General features: G+C 43.6%; 1 protein-coding gene across 23 annotated transcripts in view; it reads left to right on the top strand.

The window, feature by feature from the left end:
- The window catches only part of LOC137423285 (MYND-type zinc finger-containing chromatin reader ZMYND8), a 273708-nt gene that overhangs the window by 125123 nt on the left and 124154 nt on the right, over positions 1 to 24431 (top strand). For all 23 annotated transcript variants that reach the window (XM_078774428.1, XM_078774425.1, XM_078774421.1 and 20 more), the window contains 8 exons: positions 692 to 779; positions 1064 to 1119; positions 6202 to 6279; positions 6591 to 6706; positions 7120 to 7355; positions 8061 to 8240; positions 11800 to 11937; positions 23389 to 23547. In XM_078774428.1, the coding sequence (XP_078630554.1) occupies positions 692 to 779; positions 1064 to 1119; positions 6202 to 6279; positions 6591 to 6706; positions 7120 to 7355; positions 8061 to 8240; positions 11800 to 11937; positions 23389 to 23547 (1051 nt within the window). The remainder of the gene's footprint in view (positions 1 to 691; positions 780 to 1063; positions 1120 to 6201; positions 6280 to 6590; positions 6707 to 7119; positions 7356 to 8060; positions 8241 to 11799; positions 11938 to 23388; positions 23548 to 24431) is intronic.

Here is a 24431-nt window from a genome sequence, read left to right as displayed (position 1 = left end):
GAAAAAACACAGCATTCTTGATTTCAATACCCTAACCCTAACCCCTATAAAAAAAAATCAACTCACTCCCACAATATCCCTAACTTATTGTGAGTAGTGTACTCTGAGGTACCATTGTCAGTAATTTTATGAAAAATACTTTACTTTTCTGTTTTAGAATATTTATATTTCACTTAACTTAATTATTTAAATTATTTTTATTTCACCCCTGAGGTTATGTTTTTGTTATGCGCCATCAGTAGATTTGCGCTATCGACCGATCGCGCTGCGCTATTAATGGATCCATCGTTCGTGCAGGCATCGATCGATCGCGCTCTTGCACTATCAATGGATTAGTTTGAACATGATCAATCATCACTCATTCTGTATATACGTTCAATCCTATTATTTTCCTTACTCATGAACTCATGAACATTAGGTGCTGGGAATAGCCAGGAGAGGGACTCTGCGCAAATGAGATGTGCAAATGCGGCACCACGTGCGGTTATGGCTGAGGCTGCTTTCTTTACAGCTTCGATGTTTTTTCATGGTTTTGGTCAAGGTCCAGATCCAGATCCGGATCCGGCCTATCAGTGGGATACAAAACGTAAACTGTTCAGACTGGCGGAGGTATGCGCCCCGCCGAATGCCTTTGGAGTTATTTATGTACATTATTTTTGGGTTTCATTCTTTTTTAAATTATATTTTACAGATCATCAAAAGGAAGCAGTTTGGATGTACAGAGGCATTCTTATCGGATGCTAAGTGGATCTTGCACAACTGTATCATCTACAATGGTTGTACGTTTCTACACATCTTATTCCAATGAAAGATTTTGTTGTTTTCTTCAACTTTCCACCTCTATGCAATCATCACTACCTCAAATTTATTGAACAAACTCTTTACATCTAAGTCGAAATGCATTGGCTTTCTCATTGTTTATGACTTATTTTTATCCACAAACCTGTCTCACTTGCTTTTTAAAGCCCTTCATGTGCACTGAAAATGTCACGTCATAACAGCCTGATTGCAGGTGAAATCTCCTTGCATTTACACCTCTCTTGTGTCCTTATTCTCTCTGTAGCAAACCACAAGTTGACAGCCACAGCTCGAATGATAATCAAGATTTGTGAACATGAGGTGAGTTGGAATGATTTTTCATTTATGGGCACCTTCAATTCAAATATTCATATTTGAAGTTGGACTGTTTGGCAGGAATCTCTTTATGTGACTACAACCATTCTCATCATGATCACATATAGCTTATGATGCTGGGATCCCCGGTTTAAATCCCATTCCTCTGTTGATTTGCTCATTTGTCTACCTATGTCCTTGCAATTAATGCAGAACTACACTGATGTGTCATGACATTTTTGTTCTGCATGTGAAATGTGCAAAGGGAATTTCATATTTAAAAGATGCGAGAATAAATCGTTTCAAGAAAAAGACGAAGGACAAAAATAATTGCTCCTGAGCTCAGAATTAGATTTGGAAAGGATCAAACGTTTCTGTTACCTTGGAGGCATGATATAGGCATCAGGAAGAGCAGAATTAGCCATAACGTTGAGAATAAAGTCTGCCCGAAATAAGTAGAGACACCTATGTGGCATTATGAAGCCTAGAAACATAATATTATCTGTAAAAGTTAGTCAGAGTTAGATCAGTAAAAGATCTGTAAAAGTCAGATCGGTATTGATGTATGGAAGCAAAATGTGGGCATTGTGAATCGGAGATGTAAATAGAATGATAAGAATGGCGATGAAAATGAAACGAAGGATGAATGGATTGTCTTTGAAAGAAAGAATTTCGAGCTCAGAAATCAAGACCAGTGAAGAATAACTTTGAAAGAGAAGACGAAGTTTGTGTGGTCATTTGCAACAAATGTAAGAAGGTGAAGCTGTAAAGAAAGCAATGAAGCTTGTGATAGAAGGAAGACAGTCCAGAGGACATCATACACAGTCATGAAATGAAACTCAAAACATACTAAATGTGTGGATTTGGAGGAGACTGACGCAATGGATGGATCTTTATGGAGGAATGCCATTATTCCATTAACTCCCTGAAAAAGGGTAAAATGGTCGTAAAACTGCTGCTGCTGCTGCTGCTGCTGCTGCTGTTGTTGTATAGTCTGGGATAGTTCTCTCGAACAAGCCTGCGGCACGGAGCCAGCTGATCAATCTTCCAAGAGCGACCCAGAGATCCCCCACATCCATGATGGTGTAGGCTACAGGGTTGAGTGCCTTTACAAAGTCAGGGCCATGACAGAGGTAGAGAGAGAGAAGTGACAAGAGGGAAAGGGCCAGTCCATGGGGACTGATCGGCAGTCACCGTGACTGTGCTGCCTTGGACGAATCCAGGCAGGGAAGAATGGGGAAGATTTGGCCCCTGACCTGCGTTGGTGGGGTTCAACCACCACGAAGAGGTGTCCCCGATAGTTGCTCTGCACATGTTGAGTTAGATGCTGCTTGTCATGGTTTCCAAAATGGATACTGGCGATTCCCTGGTGTTGGGCTAGCGGCTAGGGTGCCGGCTTAGGATCCAAGGATCCTGGGTTCGAATCCCGGTCAATTGCTGAATTAATGCCAGGGGGGTTGACTCAGCCTGTCATCCTTCCGAGGTCGGCTAATTGAGTACCAGTTCACTGGTAATTCCCTGTTTGTCGTTAAAGGCAGCAAAAAGGGTTGGCGTCAGGAAGGGCATCCGGCCGTAAAATATTGCTTCAAAAAGGGGACCGAAAAACAACAACAACCACGGTTCCCGAAAAAGGCCAACCCCCGCTTTGCGGGGAAAAATGGCCTCTAAAGGTGGTTATTTATACTGGCGATTCTGCAGATCCAGAAGTGATGTATTGTAACCAATTTATTTACTTCACATAACATGTGAATACATGTCCATGCACATGTGAAATACAGTTTGTTTATAAATCCTCTATTTGCACACTATTCATCCTTGAAAACTCGAGTGAAAACCAAAATTACAGCCAACAACCTTCCATTTTTTTCCGCCGGCGTTTTGCACAAAAGGCCCTCAAAAGGACAGCTTCGAGTTTTTTTTAAAATTAATAAAGACTTCAAATATTAATCAAGGCTATTTTCTTTCCTCTGCATGGGTTGTAATCAAAACATAACTTTCTTTCATTATAGACAATGTGTTGTTCAGTTTTTTAATGTACTGTACATAAACTCAGCAGTCCTCTTGATTGTATGAAAGTTTTATTTGGGCAATGTGTAGGCCATAGACCGCTGCCTCAATCACTCCTGAAAAAAAACATGCATTACCTCATTTCCTCTGCATGGGTTGTTATAAAAACGTACCTTTCTTCTTCAAAACTTACATTTCTTTCATGACAGAAGACGCATTGTTCTGTCTTCAAATGTACACCAGAGGTCTGAAGTTAAGGCCCTAGGCCTGAGTAGTAACCAAAATGGCACATGTATAATTTGATTTTGTGATGTTTCAATTGAGTGGAGTCAGGCCAGCCAAGCTCCGCCCTGGACAGTCAGAGCAACAGACTGGTGGAGAACATATTGTTGTGGTTTTGGATCCACTTGCACTATAGGAATCCTGAGATCGTTATTTCTTCGTCAGATGTAAAGTTAGACCTTTGCCCATTGTGTGAAGGTTCATTCGGGAATGGGAACATGTGTTGTGGTTGGATAGTCTATGTATTCCTGGTGTGATGTCTCCCCATTTTCAACTATCTCTTTCTTTCAATCCATTCGGCCTATGCTTCAATCTACATTCGGTTTGTGCTTTCAATCCATCTATTAAATCAGAATATTCTCTTGCTTTCGGTCTGTCTGTTCATTCCCACCTTCAGTCCGTCTGTTTGTTCGACTCTTCACTCTTTGGTTATTGATAACTAACCGCCATCCAAACTTCCCAGCAACTGAGTCCTCCATTAGTAACAACTAATTAGCAATTCCGGATTAGCTGTCTTACCTTCTTGCACCTCTATATTTGGCACCCAGAGCACCTTTTCAAAAACACCAAATGCAAGGGGCATGAAGGCGGGTCTTTCGGACATGCCAGGTGCTGTGCAGGGAACCTGGACATCTTTCGGCCACGCCGGGTGCTGTGCAGGGAACCTGGGCACGTTTTCAAGCACACTACTTACTATCCAGGGCGTTGGGTCACTCAATATATGTACAGTGCAGAGGAACCTTCTCACGTAAGGAGAGGGAGGGGGGGGGGGGGGCTTCCCTTTGCTGATTCGAGCACAGAGACGGGGAAGACGCTGAAATTCTCTTCAGTGACTATGAGAATTTCCACAGCTGCATCGTGGAAACTGCCAACACCAACATTGGTGTTGGATGCGCACCAATGGGAAAAGCCAGCTTAGATCGGAAGATGCTTGCATGGACTGCGTTCGCTGGGAAGCCATGCCCTGCCTGGCAATTTTGTAGCCCAGGATACGTCTTGGTTCTGAGCCATGGTATGCATGTCAGGAACGCTTGCCTCAGTACGAGCTGCCGCTGTGAGAACACCTCAAAACAAGCTGCTTTACGAACAACAGGACCTTTACTGTTTTTAGCGACATCATAAAGTGCACAAACAACAGGCCCAAATAACTAATGTTACGTGTTAAATAAGGTGGTGTAAAAGACGCTGCATCAGTTGCACAAGTTTTTTTTGTACAACCTTTCAAATCTTTATTTTATTTCAATTTAATTATATACTTGAACACTATAAAACACAAATAGCCTTTTTGGCACTTTCAAAATCCTTCCGTTTAACAGTACGTGGACAAAATATGACGGCATTTTACGTCATCTCGACCAATCAAATTTGCTGCATGCAGACCCAGCCCATGTCCTTTTTTCTCAATAATGTGTGGTAAGGTGTTCTATGAACAATGGTTTATTACTAAAATCTATTTTTGTAATCACAATATGATCTTATGTTCTTTGCTCTTTCTTCCAATTGTAGCAGTTAATTTGATATTTTTAACTATGAAAAATCTTGCAACACACTACAGTATAACTTTTATGTAGTGGGAAAAATTAACCAGCGAGCATTGTATCCCAGCCAGAATTACGTTTGAATGATATATAACTGCAATAAAATCCTTACTATAATTCACGGACCAGTGTTTGTTTGTTTGCCACGCTCCTCCTCCTACAGTTCTGGCCCGATTACATCCAGACTTGCTACATAGGGCCAGCATGACCCCAATTAGTGTACAGGGGTGTTTTTATCTTTGCCAGTGGTCATGGGGTGGGGGTGGGGGGGGGGTGGAGGGATGGGGGGAGTTGGGGGGAGGGATGGGATGCAAATTCTCTATGTAAATGTGTATTATGTAGCACCCCTCCAGGTGAGAAAAGGTATTACAAGTCCCACATTTTACAGTGCAGTATTCCTGTCCTCAACGTTATCCAGTGCATTGAGGTGTTTTGAATTATAAGCAGTAGGCATGGTTTTGCTTCATGCACGTAACCCGGGTTATTTTTATTTTATTTTTGGAGTGATTGAGGGAGCTATCAGTTGCCTATACACCACTCAAATAAAAGCGTGTGTCAGAAGAACGTGTTGCATGCTTAGAACAAGATTGTTCGTAGGGCGGGCACTCTGCTAGTCTTATTATACACACCATAGAAAATTAATCATGTCATAGCTATTCGAACCGCGGACTTCATAGACTCAGAGCAGACGCTTTAAGCATTACACCACCGACGCTGGTCACATTGTTTACTAATATCCTTGTAAACTCATGGAAAAGTACATTGATGTCAACCAATGTCTTTGTCCTGCATGATATTTATGTGCAAGGTCCACTATAAGTCCTAGATCATTTAAAAATAAAGAACGTCCTTTAGAGGCCATTTCCCCCCGCAGAGCGGGGGTTGGCCTTTTTCGGGCACCGTGGTCCCCTTTTGAAGCAATGTTTTATGGCCGGATGCCCTTCCTGCCGCCAACCCTGTTAGTCGCCTTTTGCGACACACAGGGAATTACCAGTAAAACTGGTACTCAATTTGCCGACCTCGGAAGGATGACAGGCTGAGTCAACCCCCCTGGCGTTAATTCAGTGATCTACCGGGATTCGAACTCAGGATCCTCGGATTCCAAGAATTAAATTAAAAAGCTCTAAGAATCTCACCAGAGAAATTTTGTGTCATGATAATTTTTTTATAAAGGAGCTTTATCACCTATAGCACTGTTTTGAGTAGATAAAACAAGTGAACCTGCATTGCAATTGTTTTTTCTGGTGTTTTATCCCGATAGATGAATGAGATAGAGATTTGTCCAGAGTGTTACCTCGCGTCGTGCCAGAAGAGAGACAACTGGTTCTGCGAACCTTGTGTGAGCCACACTCTTTATTTATGTTTTTTTTTTTCCTGTTACAAAGCAGGGAAGCAATTGTACACCCTGATGTACTTGCACCACATTTTGATGCTTAGAGCTGGGTGCTGGTGCCTGGAATAGGATGGCCTAGATTCAGGAAGTTGAGTGGAAAGGCTTTGGCCAAGAGGAATGAGGTCAGAGCTGGGGTAGTTGAAGCCGTGAGTCGAGGTAAGAAGTAGGTAATTTAACTGAGAATGAAGGAGCGGAAGACCAGAATTTGCTGAGCCGCATGCAAATTATTACACCTTTGCCGATCTATCTGTACACAGAGTTCACCTCATCCCCTGGTGTGGGCCAAGCTCAAGGGTTTTCCATTCTGGCCAGCAAAAGCATTGAGGGAGAAGGATGGACAGGTGGATGTGAGATTTTTTGGACAACATGACAGGTGCAATCTTAAACTCCAATTTTTTAAACATTCCTTATAAGTTATTGGTTCATGTCTGAGTATTGTCTGGCTCTTGCCCTCTGTCTTTCCTCTTCAGGCAGAATTTTTCTCCTCTTGCTTGTCTGATAACATTTGGCAAAATAACTTATTGCAGAGCTTTTGTCGAAAATAATCTGTTTTAGCCTGTATAGAATCTGGCATCAATATTTGTGACTAGTTAACTGAATGAGCAGTTTATCACATTTATCGTCAAACATTTTGTGTTCAAATCACTATTTTGAACTTGCTCGGATCTGTTTACAATTAGAGATAGACAGCCTTACTGGCATACAAACAGCTGGCTTTTAAGACAGTCTTGTGGGTTGCGTGCTGAGACATCAAGTGAATGTGGTTTGTTGTTCTTCTCCTGACAGGGCATGGGTGCCTATTGGCAGCTGCTATCTGATGTCAAAAGAGATTCCTTTCTCTGTGAAGAAGGCGAAAAGTATTTTCAATAATGCCATGGCAGAGATGGATGTGTACGTGGAGAACATTCGCAGGCGGTTTGGGGTGTTCAACTACGCACCATACCGCACGGCCTACCTTCCGGATTCCAATTATCAGATTGCTCAGAGAACAGAGAACTCTCAAGAACTGGAGATCACCACCGGTAGGTATTATACGAAGGGCATTCGGGATTATGTACTGAAATCCACATAAACATTTACATTCTCTACTCCCTAAAGTAATTTAGTTGTGAGTGCTCTTTTGGTTAATTTATATTTGCTTCATTGGTGGCTTTTGATATACCCCTAAGTTGCCTCATTTTGCATTGACTCTCACTTTATATCCTATGGCTGTTGTAGTTCTTCTTATTGTAGTTTGGTTTCATCAAGAGGAGCATCTATTCAAGTTAAATTTTAATAAAACAAATAGCAACAAATAAATAAGAATTAAAAAGATCATGCCTTTTAATGAAGCTCAACAACGGTAATCGATTCACATCATGGATATTCTGCTTTTATATGAAGCATGTTTGACCGCCAAAAAACAGAGAGGCCTGTTTCACATCTCAAGCACCAAATATTTTATTTTTTGCACACTTTTATTTAACTTCATTTGAACTTTGTTTGTTTGTCCCGTTTCAAATATTTGAGCCGTTCGTTTTCTAGGTTCCATATGTCCTAGAGAGCTGAAATTTGGCTCACGGTCCTCTTTTCTGGTACATTTTCATCTATCAACATTTAATTTTAAAAAAAGGTTTAAAACTGAAAAAAAAAGTGTGTAGCCCTAAAATATGTTTTTTCCTTTACTTGTTAAGTATGTGCCTTCCTCTGAGATATCAATGTGTGTTGTGACATATCCCTGTGTTCAGAGCCAGACCCTGCCTCAGCTGTGAGATTTAGGCGCCCGGTCCTTGATTTGACGCATTCTCCCAAGGTCGTGCTCAACCGACTGGGGTTAAAGGTCAAAAAATCTTACCATCATGGCGACATCTCCAATTTTCCTGGTGCTTCCCAACGCACTAGTGTGGGTGCCAGAATGGAGACTGATGGTGAGAAAACCATCAGAATGAATGATTCCAAGATTTGTATTATGACAGCTCTATTTAGAAACGTATTTGACAACACAGTTGGTGGAAATGTGCCAAAAGAAAACGGATATAAACTAATGTGGAAAGGGGACATTAGGTTAATATTAAAGGAGAACGGACACGACCAAAACAACTTTGCAGATTTCGAAACATAAACATATCTTAAACACTTCTATTGAGTTCATTTCACAAACATCTTCGCGGTTTTATTAGAATTTGTCAAAATATCGCCGAACAAGCAAAATCAGTTTTGTCAAAACCGCAAACCGGAAATGACGTTTGCGAAGTAACCCAGTTTTTCGTTCTTAAAGCCTTGTTGGCTTCGTGACGATCAGAACATCGCTTTGTTTTCGTTACGATCAGTTGGAATCATGCCCAGTCGTTGTGTGGCTGCTGCTAGTGCGTGCCCGTATGTGCGGGGAGGTAAGTACGTGGACATACGTACGTTGACGTACGAACCAAAAATAAGGTCTCACTGTCTGGAAGTTCGCATATCGCAGTTACGATTAATCGCAAATTAGTTTTAGTGGCCAAGTATTCAATTTTCAAACTGTGAGGCAGAAACAACAAACACACGCGGTTCCTTCGCTGTCGCTTGACCATACGTGCAAAGAAAAATTAAAACTTGCATCGTTCCTTCGGTCTTCGCTCTCGTCCTTCACCGCTCCTTCGCTGTTCCTTCGTTCACGTACAAAACGTATGTGTTTGCTAAATAAATGGCCATAACTTGTAGCCACTTGTCCGATTAATAGCAAACCTTGAAAAGGCACATCCTCAGGTCCCCAGCAATATACCTGGCAAGTTTCACTTAGATCGGACCAGTTGTTGTCGAGAAACAGCGGTCACAGACAGTCACACAGAGATTGCTTGCATTATAGAGAGTGCTATAATGATACAATTACAACTGATACACCTGCAGTGCTGCACTAAGTCAATAAAGTCGTATTTCGTTTCTGTGTTTCTATCCATTTCTTGCCTCACGGCACCGAACATTAATTAAATATTAGTTATGTATTCCATTGACCAGAAAAAGAAACTTTTTCAATTAAAAAAGACATAAAAATGAATACCATTCAGTATTTTGGAGGCGCCCGAGATCAAAATCGATCGCCATTGTGTCTGTGTCCGACGATTTCTCTTCTTCACTCTCTGGACGGTATGGTTCGAATCTGTATGGGAGAATCGAGTGTGATTCCCCAAAATTATTAACTTTCTCTTCATTTTCCGCATCAGATTGGTCAGAAATATCGCTGATATCCAGACTTACGCAACTATCGGAGTCGGTGTCTGCCATTGTTTACTATTGCGCAGTCACATCAGCTTCCTCCGATGACGTCACGATGATGATGATAGTCATCACCAGATGCTGGCCGGCGCGAGAGAAATCGTCTGCTATTGGCATTTTAAAACTCGGATATCTCACGATTCACGCATGCTAGAGCAACAATTTTTGTGCCAAACTTAATCTTTTTTGTTGCGACAATTAATTAATCTTAAGCATTTGATGTCTATACTCATGTCCAATCCCCTTTAAGTTAGGGCCATTTATTTATGACTAGGGCGTGCCCGCACGTACGGGCACGCCCGTACGTGCTTGCCCGTACGTGCATGCAAAAAAACATGCGTGCAAACAACAACAACAAAAAAAAACTTTGAAACCACGTGGCAGTAACGACCACAGAACCCCCCCCCTCTATTTACATGAAATGGTTTGGTCCATTCGCAACGACCACAGAACCCCCCCCCCCCCTCTATTTACATGAAATGGTTTGGTCCATTCGCAAAGCCAAAGCGACGTGGCAGTAACGACCACAGAACCCCCCCCCCCCCTCTATTTACATGAAATGGTTTGGTCCATTCGCAAACCCCCCCCTCTATTTACATGAAATGGTTTGGTCCATTCGCAAAGCCAAAGCGAACGGCTTGCGAGTACGGTGACCATAGCTCGGTAACTACTTCTCCGATTAATTTCAAACCTTGAAAAGGCACATCCTCGGGTCCCCAGCAATATACCTGGCAAGTTTCAAGTATATCGGACCCGTGGTTGTCGAGAAACAGCGGTCACAGACAAACACACAGACAAACACACAGACACACATACAGAGATTACTGGAATTATAGATAGATGTATGCGCAAGGGATGGAGAAAGGGGATCATGGTGGGGGTAGAGAATCTATGTGGTGGAGGTTGGAGAGTTAAATATTTCACAATTCTTGTGTATTTCATAGACGGCCCCTAATTCTCTAGTTTTGTGTATGTAATAAATATATGGTCCACATCCTTGCCTCCCTGACATTGGGGATACACAGTACTTTGAGTAAATATATTGTCATGGCAAAAATATTTTGGAAAGCCTTAAACTCAAAGAGTGGGGATCCATTTGTTTCTCTAAGGGTGAATTTCCGGGAGTTCCAATACAACGTTTGATGCACAAATGCAAATTGAGAACAACTCGAAAGAAACAAGTGTGTCGATCTTGAAACGCTTTGTTTTCATGCACACGAGCGCAATGAATGGTGTTTCAAACCATTGTGAACCACCCATCAGCTTTGATTGCTCAGAGGAGCTTTTGGTACAGATTTATACAAAAATCCGTGAAAATTAGCTTTTATAGTTGGGAGAACACAACACCTGGAAGACTAAAACTGGAAGACTCATGCCATAATTGATTCAGATATCTGTTTCAAATATAGTAGAGTGATCACTGGCTGACCAATTTGCTCCAATATCATTACATACTATATTTCAGAAAATGCACGAAGCATCGAATCGTGGCTGTCAAGTGATATCGTGGCACCTTAATCACCCCCGCGACTGATAGAATATCCCGAAGAGATCATGCAATCACTTTTAAGCTGTCCCATCTGGGTTTGATTCATATTCCCAGTATAGACTACCAGACTAGTTGCAGCAGACAAAGGCTGTCACATCTTTTAGCATTCACTTGTAGATATTAAATATCCCATGGTGCCTTTCAAAATTAGTAAGCCATTTTGCATAAACTGAATTCTAAATTCCTGTCCTAATCTCCAGGAAGCACTGTCCCACCAGAGTTTATGCAAGCTACCCAATCGCAGGGCAAAGACAGGAGTAGACAAAGGTGGTATGATATTTTAACCTGGAGTCATCAGCAAGTGGTTTGGATGCGAACACCAATAGGCCAACCCAAATTGTCTCATTAACATGCAACGAATAGCTCATGGTCTTATTTAAAAAAATATGTGGTGCAAGGCTCAAGGCAGATTAAAAACGTTGGAAAGTGGAATGAACTAAACAGGGATGGGCAAGGAAGCAGATAAAAGCGATACACACATGGATTTGTGATTTGGGTGGTGAATAACAACACAGATGTAAAGATTTGTTTCATTTAACAGGTGAAACCTGTTACTTCAATATCAATGTTTAGTTTTTAATCACATATGGTAAATATTCCTCCATGAGCCGAGACGTATGTTTACCAAAACAAAAGGCATTTCATCCATGTTGCCTGACTCACTCCACTTTTACTTTTATTTCTAGGCTCGAAAATTCCAAAGGGTGCATTGTCAGGACAGGCCAACAGTTCCAGGACTTCATCAATAAGTCGAACAACAGCTTCCAAGGCCCAGGATGGCACCGTCTCCTCTGCCCCTGGAAGCATCCTGAACCTCAAACTAGGTGAAACGGATTTGTTTGATGATTTTGTTTATTGGGTCTGGGCCAGTATAAATATGAATTTCACAATTTAGTCTTCACTGAAGTAATACCTACACCAGTGTTTGATATATATATATATATATATATATATATATATATATATATATATATATATATACATACACTATGTAAGCCGTTGGTCTGTCTGTCTGTGTGTCACCAATTTTCTCAGAGATGGATCTTCGTCAAACGGATCTTCGCCAAAATTTCAGAGGTTCAGCAGTGTGCCTGGGAGTGTTTTAGGCCATTTGTTTTTTTTTGTAATGTAATGCAATGTTTGTAAATTTTTTATACAAAAACATGTATAAAAAAACCGATTTTTAAAAGATCGCTCTGTAGTGCCTAAGCCTTTTGAGTTATGACAGTTTGATTAATGACATTCAGAAAGTATTTAGACCCCTTCACTTTTTTCACATTTTGTTATGTTGCAGCCTGATGCTGAAATTTAATCGTTTAAATTCATTTTTTCTGTCATCAATCTACACGCAATACCCCATAATGACAAAGAAAAAACAGCATTTTAGAAAGTTTTGCAAATTTATTAAAAATAAAAAACTGAAATATCACATTGACATAAGTATTCAGACCCTTAACTCAGTACTGAGTTGAAGCACCTTTGGCAGCGATTACAGCCTCGAGTCTTCTTGGGTATGACGTGACAAGCTTTTATACACCTGGATTTGGGGATTTTCTGCCATTGTTCTCTGCAGATCCTCTCAAGCTCTGTCAGGCTGAATGGGGACCGTCGGTGGACAGCCATTTTCAGGTCTCTCCAGAGATGTTCGATTGGTTTCACGTCAGGGCTCTGGCTGGGCCACTCAAGGACCTTCACAGAGTTGTCCCTAAGCCACTCCTGCGTTGTCTTGGCTGTGTGCTTAGGGTCATTGTCCTGTTGGAAGGTAAACCTTCGGCCCAGTCTGAGGTCCCGAGCGCTCTGTTTCAGGTTTTCATTAAGGATATCTCTGTACTTTGCTCCGTTCGTTGTTCCCTCAACCCTGACCATGACCAGTCCCCCAGTCCCTACTTCTGAAAAATACCCCCACAGCATGATGCTGCCACCACCATGCTTCACCGTTGGGATGGTATTGGGCAGGTGATGAGCGGTGCCTGGTTTCCTCCAGACATGACGCCTTAGAATTGAGGCCAAACAGTTAAATCTAGGTTTCATCCGACCACAGAATCTTGTTTCTCACAGTCTGAGTCGATTAGGTGCTTTTTTGCAAACTCCAAGCGGGCTTTTATGTGTCTTTCACTGAGGAGAGGCTTCTGTCTGGCCACTCTGCCATAAAGCCCAGATCGGTGGAGTGTTGCAGTGATGGTTGTCCTTCTGGAAGTTTCTCCCATCTCCACACAGGATCTCTGGAGCTCAGCCAGAGTGACCATCGGGTTCTTGCTCACCTCTCTTACCAAGGCCCTTCTCCCACGATTGCTTAGTTTTGCCAGGCGGCCAGCTCTAGGAAGAGTCCTGGTTGTTCCAAACTTCTTCCATTTAAGAATTATGGAGGCCACTGTGCTCTTGGGAAACCTTCAATGCAGCATTATTTTTTTTTGTGGGGTTCCCCAGATCTGTGCCTCGACACAATCCTGTCTCTGAGCTCTGCAGGCAGTTCCTTCGACCTCATGGCTTGGTTTTTGCTCTGATATGCATTGTCAGCTGCGAGACCTCACATAGACAGGTGTGTGCCTTTCCAAATCATGTCCAATCAATTGATTTTACCACAGGTGGACTCCAATCAAGGTGTCGAAACATCTCAAAGATGATCAAGAGAAATGGGAGGCACCTGAGCTAAATTTCAAGTGTCATAGCAAAGGGTATCAATACTTATGTCAATGTGATATTTCAGTTTTTTCTTTTTAATAAATTTGCAAAATTTCTAAAATCCTGTTTTCTCTTTGTCATTTTGGGGGTATTGAGTGTAGATTGCTGAGGGAAAAAATGAATTTTAACGATTTCAGCATAAGGCTGCAACATAACAAAATGTGAAAAAAGTGAAGGGTTCTGAATACTTTCTGAATGCACTGTGTATATATATATATATATATATATATATATATATATATATATATATATATATTGTTACGGACCGCGGATAAGATGTTGGTTTGCCGAGCGGATGGCACCGCGGCCGAACAGTTACTCCGATTCCTGAACGTTGGCTGGATCGCGCCACAGATATTCAATATGGAAAAGACAAAAGCGACACGGATGTGAAGGAGAAGAAGACAGAAGTCGGGAATACGAATATAATTTATTTACTATTTACAACCAAAAGTAACCAAGGAAGAAGGAAAGATAAGAAAATAATTTACAGAAGAATTCAGAGACACAGTGCAACGCTAGCTTATACAAACTTAATTAACCCAGGGACAAGACACACAGAACAAACTCACGTACACAAAAGGATGGAAAGGCAGGAGGTGGATGGCTGGAGGGAGAGGAAGGTCCAACGGGTACTGCAGCACGATCGGCGCGTTTAGCAGCCGCCGTTCCTTCGCGGCCCTGCTCAAAACTGCCGTCCAGGCCCCAATGTGCTGTTGTTGCTGCTGTGGCTGCTGCTGCTGCGGCTGTGTGGACGTCGCGTGCTCTTTTCAGGACTCGTCTCTCTCGTCTTGTCAAAGCTCATCTGCTTCTGTAAAAGCTCATCTGGTCCAACCACACAACTCAACAACGTCCTTGCTTCTTGTGCGCGCGCTTTTATAGCGCCTCAGGCGATCAAGCCGCCGGCCTTCAGGTCACGCCCCCCCGGTGAGCTCGCGTCGGCCCTGATTGGTGGGCACAGGCCCTCTGACTCCACCCTTGATGACGATGGGCGGGCACGCCCTTCTTCCCCGAGCTGAGCACATGTTCGATGGTGGTTTTGGGGCGAAATCAGCAACCCACCGCTGTAACAAACCTGGCAAATTGCCCAGTGCGGTTGGCAATGGAGACTTGGAGGGGATGTAGCTGGAAATGGAGATTTTGGGAATGGGAATGAAAGGGGATCTATCTTGTTTCACTTGGTGCAATGGAGTGTCATCTTAATGGAAGACAAGGCCTTACCCTAATACACATAATAAGGAAATAAACTACTGAACAGGGATATTATAGTGTCCTTCATGTATGCTTTATGGAACTAACTACGGGAACGCCCTTTGACCTTTATACATAACTGGAGTAAGGAGGGTCCAGCATAAAGTAATAATAATAAAAAACACAATAAAAAAAACACAATCCTCATATCCACAACACTGCACCCTCCTCCACTTAGGCACGTCCCGGGCCTATAACTTTAACTTAGTGTGACACGTAGGTGTAGTTACCTCTACTTTTAACCTGACCCTGAGTGCGACAGTTTTAAAACATAAATAAATATGTCCCGCTGCTCCATTGCACCCTACCTAACAGATTCACGCCCACAGCTAACCGAATTGCGGAATGGTCTTCAAACTATACATTGACGGTGGGGGCGCATTATTTACAATGGCTCTACTTTATTTACAAAACGCAACCCAGGACCTGTGATCGTTCTTTTGGGGGGAGACAGTCTGCCCTGCATCGATGCACCATGAAAGCACCCAAAAACGCACCAAAGCACCCTCAAGCACCAATCGGTGCACAGTCATCACTGTTCATCAATAAAAATAAAAACAACAACCCCTAACCCTGCAGGTGGTCTCTTGCTCTTCGGCTCCCTCTGCTGGCTATTACTCTCTTCCTGATGTTGTCATCTTCTTTGCTGGCGGCCTATTTGAACATAAAATGAAATGCACCCAACGTGTCCCTTTTTATTTATTTATGGCCCACAGGGGCCGACTAGTGTGGTTCACCTGTGGGGCATCGGTGCCCTGTGATCAAGGTCCACCAGCAAGATTTCGGGCCTTCATGGAGTGCCCAAACCAACTACACACACTAACAGGCTACACGCCCAGCCATTTCCACAACACTAATGCACCCATCCAAATACCATTCTTCCACCACGCACCACAGATGCCAATATCCAACCACAATTTACCTGTACCCTCTACCTAACACTTACACTACCCTCCCCGGGTATTCGTGATGGGGGTCCATTCTTCCCCCATTCACACCTTCGCACCATCCACTCCACTCCACAGTTTCCCCCATACTCACTCCACGACCATCCATTCCAATACTCCATATATTCCACACTACCATTTATTCCATACACCTGTTCTTCATTCACCTGTAGTTGCACACCTGTGCAATCTCACCTGGTGCCACCTGCACCCTCCTTGGTCCCTGGACCATTTGGTCAACACAACGCACAATCACCTTCTCTCACTCATGCACTGCTCCACACACCTGTTCAGTTGCACACCTGTGCAATCACACCTGTTCCTCACACACTTTTCACAATACACTTCTGAATACACCTCCAACACTCACACGGCATCATCTAAACTACCTTTTGCCCTGCTAACTTAGTGCTCCCCGTCTTCCCTTTAAACTAAGCACATACCACGTCATTATCATCCACTCTAATCTACCTGCGTCCCCACTACAGGTATCAGTCACTACCTAACCTTAACGTTACCTATTGTCAATCTCTAGGTCCCTACACATTATCCAAACCCTCCCGGGCTAGTTTTCACTGCCATAAACCCCATAACACAAGTGCTCCTTTGCCCCCTCTGTGAGAGATGGCAGAGTTGCCATCCCATCACATCGGGTATCTCTCACTACCAATTTTGCACACCAAATTTCAGCCAATCAAAAATTTGCCAATCATCTACCAATCCTCTGCCAATCATCACTGCCAATCCTCAAATTTTGTTTTTCTAATTTCGGGGCCAAAACACTATCCTCGTCATCAGTCTACTCACTAGTGCCTCTCAGTGCGCCAATTCACTTCTAAAGCTCGGCTTCGTACAGCCGAGTAATGAATGCGGGTTCTTTGGTGCCGGCGGTTGGACGCGTCCGGCACTCGGTGCAGGGAAGGACGCTTACCCGGGCCGAGATCCCACGCACCATCTCGGCACAGAGCCGTCCAATGGCCCGATCTCGACCTGCCGGAACGCCTCAACAAAAAGGGGTCGCCATGACGACCCTTCCTATCGGGCTGCCCGCTCCGCCTAGTGGAGCACGGACGCGGCCGTTCAAAGCGCGGCCCGGCGTGGATCGCGTACGGCGGTTCTTTCGAAACCGCCGTGGTTCAGATCCCCGCTGGTCCTCGCGGCACGCGAAGCTGCCCGGCGCGCACCGAGGGCCCGATTCGGCTATAAGTCACTCTAACCGCTAACCCGGTTACCGTCGATGCTTCACCTGCATGCTCACACGCATACGCTACCCCTTTCACCCTCACCGAGCTCGGTGCTCCAGCGCCGCCCGTACACCCCGCGTACTTCACTATTGCACTCGTTCTTTCGCTCACAGACTTGGTCACACACCTGACCACCGCACACCTTTGCACACACTCGTCGTTCGCACACCTCACCAACACACCTCTTCGCGCCCCCTCCTCGGTCACCTCCTCTGTGACAATCACAGGTGCGCTCTCACTTGCACACCCAACCACGTGCCTCACGACCAACTCCAGCGTGCTTTCCCATACACGTTCTACCATTCCAGGTGTACATCCTCTCTCACCTGCCACAACCAACTTACGCTCCGTGTCACTCTTACTACTTTTACCACCACTCTTGACAGCACACTCTTTCCTCATGCACTCCTCTGTTACACACCTTTCTCGTGCATCCTCTTGCGCACACTCTCCCGTTACACCTTCCGTAACACTCACCACAGGTGTACACTCTCTCGTTACATCGTTTGTAACACTCACCACAGGTGTGCATTCTTCCTTACTTTTGACAGCGCACTCTTTCCTCATGCACCTGTCCGTTACACACCTTTCTCGCGCATCCTCTTGCGCACACTCTCTCGTTACTCCCTCCGTAACACTCACCACAGGTGTACACTCTTTCGTTACATCCTCTGTAACACTCCCCACTACACGCTTCCATGTGCTCCCTCACACACGCGCTACGACCGACTCACTCTCGACAGCACACTCACTCCTCGGCGCGCACTTTTTCCTCACACACCCCAGAGTCGGACATTCTCGCACACCTCCTCTTTTGCACACCGTACCTGTCGCACACTTCACCAACGGCCTCTCACGAACACCCGGGTCCACAACAACCCCCAAGCCGACTGAAGCTCCCCTCACATCATATACATTTCCACGTGTATCGCCACTCACCTCGGCACCTCGTCTCCGCACCTCCTTCGCCACCTGCAAACTCTTTATTTGGGTAGTGAGCACATCATCACGATTTGCGCACCGACCTTGTACATATTCCATTACTTCCTCCTTCATCTCCCTCTTAGTTTCCCTCCGTCTCTTCTTAATTTCACTCACCTCCTCTTCCACCTCCTCTAATTTTTCCTTTACCTCCTTCATCTCCCGGTGCGCCTCCTCAATCTCATCCTCTAACGCCACCTTAACCGTTTCTATGTGCGTCCTCACCTCCCGGTCCTTCGTCTCCATTACTTCTGTCACCTCGTCCAACCTCGTTGTCAGTCCCTCACGTACCATCTGACACTGCCTCTTCGTCGCTATCAAGTCGTCCCTGATGTCTTTTTGTGTCGCTTTTAACCCTCCTAGTACCGCAGTGTTCTTTTGTACCTGCTCCACTAACTCCGTCTGTCCCACCGTCAGCTGTTCCACCTCCTCCGTCAGGTCCTCTATGCCCCGTTGTAACTTAGCCGTATTATTCCTCACCTCTTTCTCCATACGCTTTTCACCTCGCTTTACCTCCTCGCGTACCCCCGAGACCTCCTCGCGTACCCCCGAGACCTCCTCGCTTACACCTCGTCGTATCTCCTCTTTCATCTCCTCCATCTCTTTTGTAGATGCCACCCTCATCTGTCCCAATTCATCCCTCTGAGCATCCAATTTACCTTCTAACCCGATTTTCACCTCCTCTATCTAGTTCCCCATCCGTTTGATTTCCCGGGCGGATTGCTCCCCTACTTCCCGCAATTTGCCTTCCATCCTATCTTCTAGCCCCCTTAACCCATTTTTCACCCCCTCTATCGGATTCTCCTGGGCCGCCATTCTATTTTCCACCCCCGTTAACCCATGTTTCACCCCTTCTATCCCATTGTCTAACCCCTCAAATTTCTTGTCTAACCCCTCAAATTTCTTGTCTAACCCCTCAAATTTCTTGTCTAACCCCTCACCGGTACCCCTTGCTTCGTCCCTCATTGCTCCCATTTGGCCCTCCAATCGCTCACCCTGAGCATCCATCTGGTTCCCCATTTGTCCCATTTTGGCTTCTAGCCTGTCCATACTGTCGTTTTATTTCTGTATTTCCACCATGAATTGGGCCATGAAGGCTCGCATGTACCCTGGCATCTCGGGCTCGGCTGCCGCGACCACGGGCGCGGCTAAATTTGGCGCCGCTACACCCACGTGCGCGAGGACGCCATTTTGCGCGCCTGACACCTCCTCAACCACCTCCTCATTGTTCTCCTCCATTTCCTCCCTTTGATCCTGGGTTACCCCTAACCCCTCCTCTAGTTCCCCCACCGGCATCCGATCGCCTTGACTAGCCATGGCGCGATTTCAAAATTCGGGTTTTTCTTTAAAACAAATTTCAGCAGCTTGTAATTTTGAGCGCGTTAAGCGCGCTTCGGGTCCGATCCCACTCCTGACACCAATTGTTATGGACCGCGGATAAGATGTTGGTTTGCCGAGCGGATGGCACCGCGGCCGAACAGTTACCCCGACTAACCCGATTCCTGAACGTTGGCCGGATCGCGCCACAGATATTCAATATGGAAAAGACAAAAGCGACACGGATGTGAAGGAGAAGAAGACAGAAGTAGGGAATACGAATATAATTTATTTACTATTTACAACCAAAAGTAACCAAGGAAGAAGGAAAGATAAGAAAATAATTTACAGAAGAATTCAGAGACACAGTGCAACGCTAGCTTATACAAACTTAATTAACCCAGGGACAAGACACACAGAACAAACTCACGTACACAAAAGGATGGAAAGGCAGGAGGTGGATGGCTGGAGGGAGAGGAAGGTCCAACGGGTACTGCAGCACGATCGGCGCGTTTAGCAGCCGCCGTTCCTTCGCGGCCCTGCTCAAAACTGCCGTCCAGGCCCCAAGTTGCTGTTGTTGCTGCTGTGGCTGCTGCTGCTGCGGCTGTGTGGACGTTGTGTGCTCTTTTCAGGACTCGTCTCTCTCGTCTTGTCAAAGCTCATCTGCTTCTGTAAAAGCTCATCTGGTCCAACCACACAACTCAACAACGTCCTTGCTTCTTGCGCGCGCGCTTTTATAGTGCCTCAGGCGATCAAGCCGCCGGCCTTCAGGTCACGCCCCACCGGTGAGCTCGCGTCGGCCCTGATTGGTGGGCACAGGCCCTCTGACTCCACCCTTGATGACGATGGGTGGGCACGCCCTTCTTCCCCGAGCTGAGCACATGTTCGATGGTGGTTTTGGGGCGAAATCAGCAACCCACCGCTGTAACAAACCTGGCAAACTGCCCAGTGCGGTTGGCAATGGAGACTTGGAGGGGATGTAGCTGGAAATGGAGATTTTGGGAATGGGAATGAAAGGGGATCTATCTTGTTTCACTTGGTGCAATGGAGTGTCATCTTAATGGAAGACAAGGCCTTACCCTAATACACATAATAAGGAAATAAACTACTGAACAGGGATATTATAGTGTCCTTCATGTATGCTTTATGGAACTAACTACGGGAACGCCCTTTGACCTTTATACATAACTGGAGTAAGGAGGGTCCAGAATAAAGCAATAATAATAAAAAACACAATAAAAAAAACAAAATCCTCATATCCACAACAATATATATATATAATATATATATATATATATATATATATATATATATATAATATATATATATATATATATATATATATATATATATGTATGTATATATAAATATATATATATATATATATATATATATACATATATATATATATATACATATATATATACATATATATATATATATATATATATATATACATATATATATACATATATATATATATATATATATATATATATATATATATATATATATATATATATATGTATATATAATATATACAGTTACATGAAAAAGTGAGTACACCCCATGTAAAGTTTGACTTTTTCAACATATTTCAACATACAGCTATTTGATCTTCATTTCAACAATATTGACAGACAAAGAATGATCGTTTCAAGGCAATTTAAGGCCAAAGTTTTAAGGCTAATATTGATAGATAAAGGTGATATAATATAACAAATATAATGAAACATTTACATTTTGTAGTTCATTGTATAATTTAAATAAACATAAATGCAAATTTCGCATGTGGAAAAAGTAAGTACACCCTTGGCTGTAATAGGTGGTATTGCCCCCTTTGGCAGAAACAACCTCACTGTTTCACTGTCTTATCACTGTCTTTCTTATCTTTTGTTAGGATCACTGTTTAGTTATCACTGTTTTGTTAGCTGCACAAATTTGTTCTGCATGGGAGGTGTGCCAGGAGATAACTTTTCTGTCCAGAAAGAACATCAGGGCAAGACTAAAGTTTGCCAATGAACACCTCGGCAAAGACCAGCACTTCTGGAACAATGTGCTCTGGACAGATGAGTGAAAGGTAGAGCTATTTGGCCACAGTACCAGAAGACATGTTTGGTGAAAACCAAAGACAGCATTTGACCACAAGAACCTGATACCAACTGTAAAGCATGGTGGTGGAAATATTATGGTTTGGGGCAGCTTTGCTGAATCAGGGCCTGGGCAGCTCACCATCAAAGAATCCACTATGAATTCTTCATTGTACCAGAGGGTGCTTGAGGATAATGTGAGGCCATCTGTCGGATAGTTGAAGCTCAACCGAAGGTGGACCTTGCAACATGACAATGACCCTAAACATACCAGTAAATCCACCAAGGAATGGCTGAAAAGAAAGCAATGGAGGGTTCTGGGAGGGCCAAGTCAAAGCCCGGATCTAAATCCCATCGATATGTTGTGGGGGGATTTGAAACGAGCTGTGCATGCAAGAAACCCCTCAAACATCGCACAGCTGAAAGAATTCTGCATGGAGGAGTGGGCAAAAACTTCTCCCAGTCGATGTCAGAGACGGGTAGACAGTTATAAGAAACGTCTACTTGAGGTTGTTTCTGCCAAAGGGGGCAATACCACCTATTAGAGTCAAGGGTGTACTTACTTTTTCCACATGAGAAATTAGCATTTATGTTTATTTAAATTATACAATGGACTATGAAATGTAAATGTTTCATGATATTTGTTATATTATATCACCTTTATCTATCAATATTGTTGAAATGAAGATCAAATAACTGTATGTTGAAATATGTTGAAAAAGTCAAAACTTTACATGGGGTGTACTTACTTTTTCACGTGACTGTATATATGTATATATATGTGTGTGAGGTAAGTTATTCCTGAAGATGATGTTTTAACAGATGCCGATGTTAAGTTGTGTATTTTAACTACCTGTTTTTTCATGCATTCAATCATAACTCCCGCCAGGGATTAATGCATTTGATCGTGTCCGTCCGTGTGTGTGTGTGTGTGTGTGTGTGTGTGTGTGTGTGTGTGTGTGTGTGTGTGTGTGTGTGAGTATGTGTGTTTATGTGTTCGTGTGTTTGTGAACAAGATATCTGGGAATGTTCTGAACGGTTTTGGATGAAGGTTGGTGGGATGATTGCCCTTGGGATAAGGAAGAATTGATTCGTTTTTGGTGAAGATCAGGATATTATTCCAGATCCAGGAATCTTTTGAAGGATTTTTTTCCATTGGAAGATAGGGTTCAGCAGCGGCCACCCACGGCGGGAGTATGCGCCCTACTGAGTGGCGTTCTAGTTTTAGCTGCTTTTTATCAGATCAACATGACATATCGTTGTACGAGTTCACCATCACCTGAATCTATGCCGTGGACCAGTTTCTTTGAAACATTACTGTTTGCATATATGGTATTCTTCGCATACGATTGTAAAGGAAATGTATCTCTTTCATCGTGCATAAAACTTTGTTTTGAACTTACCTTTTTCAAATGAAGTTTCTGGGTGAACAAAGGACACTGTTTGATCACCTGTTTTTTCTTTCTGAAGAACCACTAAATTTTCAGATATTTCCTTACAAAATCCTCAAAATCATGTCCATCAATCACTGCAAGTTTGTTATCTCTGTATTTTAAAAATACTCCACTGCAGAGAAATGTGAATGGGAAATTAGAGGAGGTTAATAGATTTCTGGAAAAGGCATATTTGAAGTTGAGAATGAGATCCCATTAATGACTATTGGCTGAATCCAACATCAGTATTGTTTTTCGTCCTAAATTGTAGATTTGAGAAAGATGAGCATGGTATCAATCATATTATTATACATGAAATCTCACTCACAGACCGGAATAAGGCTGAGATGGACCTGGCCGCCTTGAGTGAGACGGTGCGTCAAGCTACAGTGGCAACCCCACCCCCAAATCCATCACCTCGGCGTTCTCTTAGGAACAGCTTCTTCTTCAACTTGGACAAGACCATAGAAAACTGCAAAGCATCACTCGGTACAGGTTATTGGTAGCATTTTGTTGGTTAAAGCACCAATAATAAGGCCCAAGTAAATATGGAAATAACCCCTAAGCCAATGACTGATATATTTTGATGGCATATTTCGTTGTTGGGTTGTTTAACTCATTGCAAAGAGAAGATGTTCCATTATTTGACACAGCCTCCACCTTAGACCTTGTGCTTCACCGAATAGATTCCTCTTGAGGAATTGAGCAGCAATTCCACATTTGATACCATAAAAGTGCTGGACTTCGCTCGTTCTGCGTTAAAGAGCTCCAAAGCTCATTACTTGATTAAAACTGTTGGTGATGATGCTGAGCACCCAGTTTTCTGTGTGCTCAGCTTACCCAAATTATCATAAATTATTGTGCTTCCATGAAAAATATCAATGTCTATCGCAATTCTCTCGGCCTTCGTTAGACTATACTGCATTTTACCAACACATAAACCCGGACAATTGCGTCTGATGGCATTCTAGGGCTGTCCAGACCGGGGGTCATCTTCAAGACACTTGAACTCGTGGCCACACTTGAAGTTGATGATGCATTCGGCTACAGTCGGATAACAAGGGGAACCCTCAACATTTCTGACCGCTCTCCTTTTATTGATTTGCTTTGCTTTTTTGCACCGAATTTTTTTTATCATTACAACAACAACAACAACAACATACATTTTAAGGCCATTTTCCCTGCTGGAGAGGGGGTTAGCCTTGCTTGCCCCCCATGGCAATGTTCTCCATTTTGCCCTATTTTCTGCATCTCCCCTTGTTGTGGGAGATTTGCCCTTGCCCGCATTTCTTCTCCGACCATCTTTAGCCAAGTCTTTCTCGGTCTTCCCCGTCCTCTACTTCCTTCTACATTCATTTTCATCACTCTTCTCA

This window comes from Myxine glutinosa, chromosome 3 (assembly GCF_964187855.1).
Source record: "Myxine glutinosa chromosome 3, kmMyxGlut1.1, whole genome shotgun sequence".
In the NCBI taxonomy this organism is placed as follows: domain Eukaryota; kingdom Metazoa; phylum Chordata; class Myxini; order Myxiniformes; family Myxinidae; genus Myxine; species Myxine glutinosa.
Note: the sequence above shows the minus strand (reverse complement) of the source record. Positions and strands in the feature narration are given on the sequence as shown.